This window comes from Mus pahari, chromosome 21 (genome assembly GCF_900095145.1).
Source record: "Mus pahari chromosome 21, PAHARI_EIJ_v1.1, whole genome shotgun sequence".
Taxonomy (NCBI): domain Eukaryota; kingdom Metazoa; phylum Chordata; class Mammalia; order Rodentia; family Muridae; genus Mus; species Mus pahari.
The window spans coordinates 20,975,479-20,977,549 of NC_034610.1; the positions used below are offsets into that span (position 1 = coordinate 20,975,479).

The 2,071-nt window shown below is 49.0% G+C and overlaps 1 protein-coding gene across 2 annotated transcripts in view; it reads right to left on the reverse strand.

The window, feature by feature from the left end:
• Positions 1-2,071, reverse strand: part of Rab11fip3 (RAB11 family interacting protein 3) — an 84,109-nt gene that overhangs the window by 36,470 nt on the left and 45,568 nt on the right. For both annotated transcript variants that reach the window (XM_021221448.2, XM_021221447.2), the window contains exon 3: positions 1,261-1,352. In XM_021221448.2, coding sequence (XP_021077107.1) covers positions 1,261-1,352 — 92 coding nt within the window. The remainder of the gene's footprint in view (positions 1-1,260; positions 1,353-2,071) is intronic.

Genomic DNA, 2,071 nt, shown 5'->3' on the forward strand with positions numbered 1-2,071 from the left:
CACATGGTGGCTCACAACCATCCGTAACAAGATCTGACGCCCTCTTCTGGAGTGTCTGAAGACAGCTACAGTGTACTTACATATAATAAATAAATCTTAAAAAAAAAAAAAAAAAAAGAGTAAACAAAAACTTAGAACTGCTTCTTGCATCTAACATAGAACCATAACATCCTAACCAGAGTGTGAGAGATACAGCTCAGTGGTTAGTTCTTCCTGCTCTTCCACACAAGCCAGCCTCGATCTCAGCACCCACATGGTGTGGCTCACAACTTCTGTAACTCCAGCTCCAGGGGGCAGGGGCCTCCAGCCTCCACAGCACCCACTCATGTGCACACACGGGCACACAGACGCACATATTAAAAATAAGTCTTTAAAAGAGAAATTAGAATTAGGACGAAAAACCCTCTTAAGCCCTCAAAAGGAAGCTACTTAGACATTACAGGGTCCAGCCCCTTGTGTGACCAAGGAGACAAGGTTCTGAGAACTCGCTACAAGGAGCCTTAGTTCTCACCAGCCTAGAGCACTCAGACATTTGAAAGGCTGGCATCTGCCATTTCTACCAGCACACCAAGGGCTCAGGTGTAATTCCATGTTTTCAAGACTGGTCTCACTGCATTGCCAGGCCACCGGGATCTCCTGGGCCTAAGGGCCCAAGGATCCTACCTCTAAGCCACCCTGAGCACCACACCACCACCTCCACATATTCTGTATAGATAGTCCTGTAGATCAGCCGCATGACCCCAGACTCGGCTCTCTCCACTCTGCTAGGCAGTTACAGAAGTCTGCCTTCCTTGGCTGTGACTTTGTCCCCAGCTAGCAGACAAGGAACCCACTGTTACAGGACATATCACACAGCAGAACCCTGGTTTTCCCTGATAGTAGACAGTGAGGGATACAGGGCAGGAGGCAGGTTAGTCAATGTTCTTAAACACAAACAATTATTAAGTTCACCAAGGGAAACCTTCCAGCTTCTTTCGCTCTACCTCTGTCTGGTAGAGCATGACACAGCAAGGACACCACAGAGCCTAACTGGCCACAAACCTTTATCCCACAGCAGGCCCAAGGGATGACCTTTGAATAGCAGAGATTGACCCCAACCAGGCCTGGGGGGAAAAGTTGGTGGTTTCTGTCACAGCCCAGATCCCCCAGAGCCCACTCCTCATGTGCACAGGGCACAGTGCTCTGCGAAGGCAGCTTTGGTGGCTTGGGGAGCAGGAGCAGGGAAGGGAGAAGAGGGGCTCACGAGAGGAGAGCACTTGCCTCGTAGGTGACAAAGTCGTCAAACTCATCGGCACAGGCAGGGGTCTCTTCATCTTGGACAGGCTCCACACGGTACAGCTGGCCATCAGGATCTGTGGAAAGAAACCCAGCCTCAGCAGCCACTCAGTGCTGTCCAGAGGGGGAAATGCAGCTAGGAATCCCAAGGAAGGCAGCTTCTAGGGCTGAGCCATGATGTGCGTAGAGAGTCACTGCCACAGAAGGGACTGAGTGTCCCTCAAGTAGAGGACCCAGGGCGGGGGTGGGGGTGGGGGGTGAGCAGAGGGGAGAAGCTGGTATTTTGTTTGTTTGTTTGTTTGTTTTCCTTTAAAGAATCAGACAACATTGTAAGGAAAAGTATAAGATACCAAATTCTGCAAAAGCATCCAGCCTCGAGAAGGGCTCCATTGAAACCGGGCCCAATACTACCAACGTGTTGTCTGGTGAACACTGAGCCCTGCAGGGCCCATGTGACACTCAACAGTTTATGCTCCTCACTGAACTGTCTTGTATTAAGAAAATGTGGGTTTGGACCAGCTAGAAAGTTCAGTGGACAAAGGTGTTTGCCACCACGTCTGACATGCTGAGTTTAATCCCCGGAAACCACATCATCAAAGTACAAAACCAAGTCCCAAATATTGTTCTCTGACTTCCACACACATGCCCTGACACATGTAGGCACACATATATATATATACATGCCGATTCCCAATAAGTGAAAATATTTTAGAATATGAGGTTTGTTTTTTGTTGCTGTTTTTTGTTTTTCGAGACAGGGTTTCTCTGTGTAGCCCTGGCTGTCCTGGAACTCACT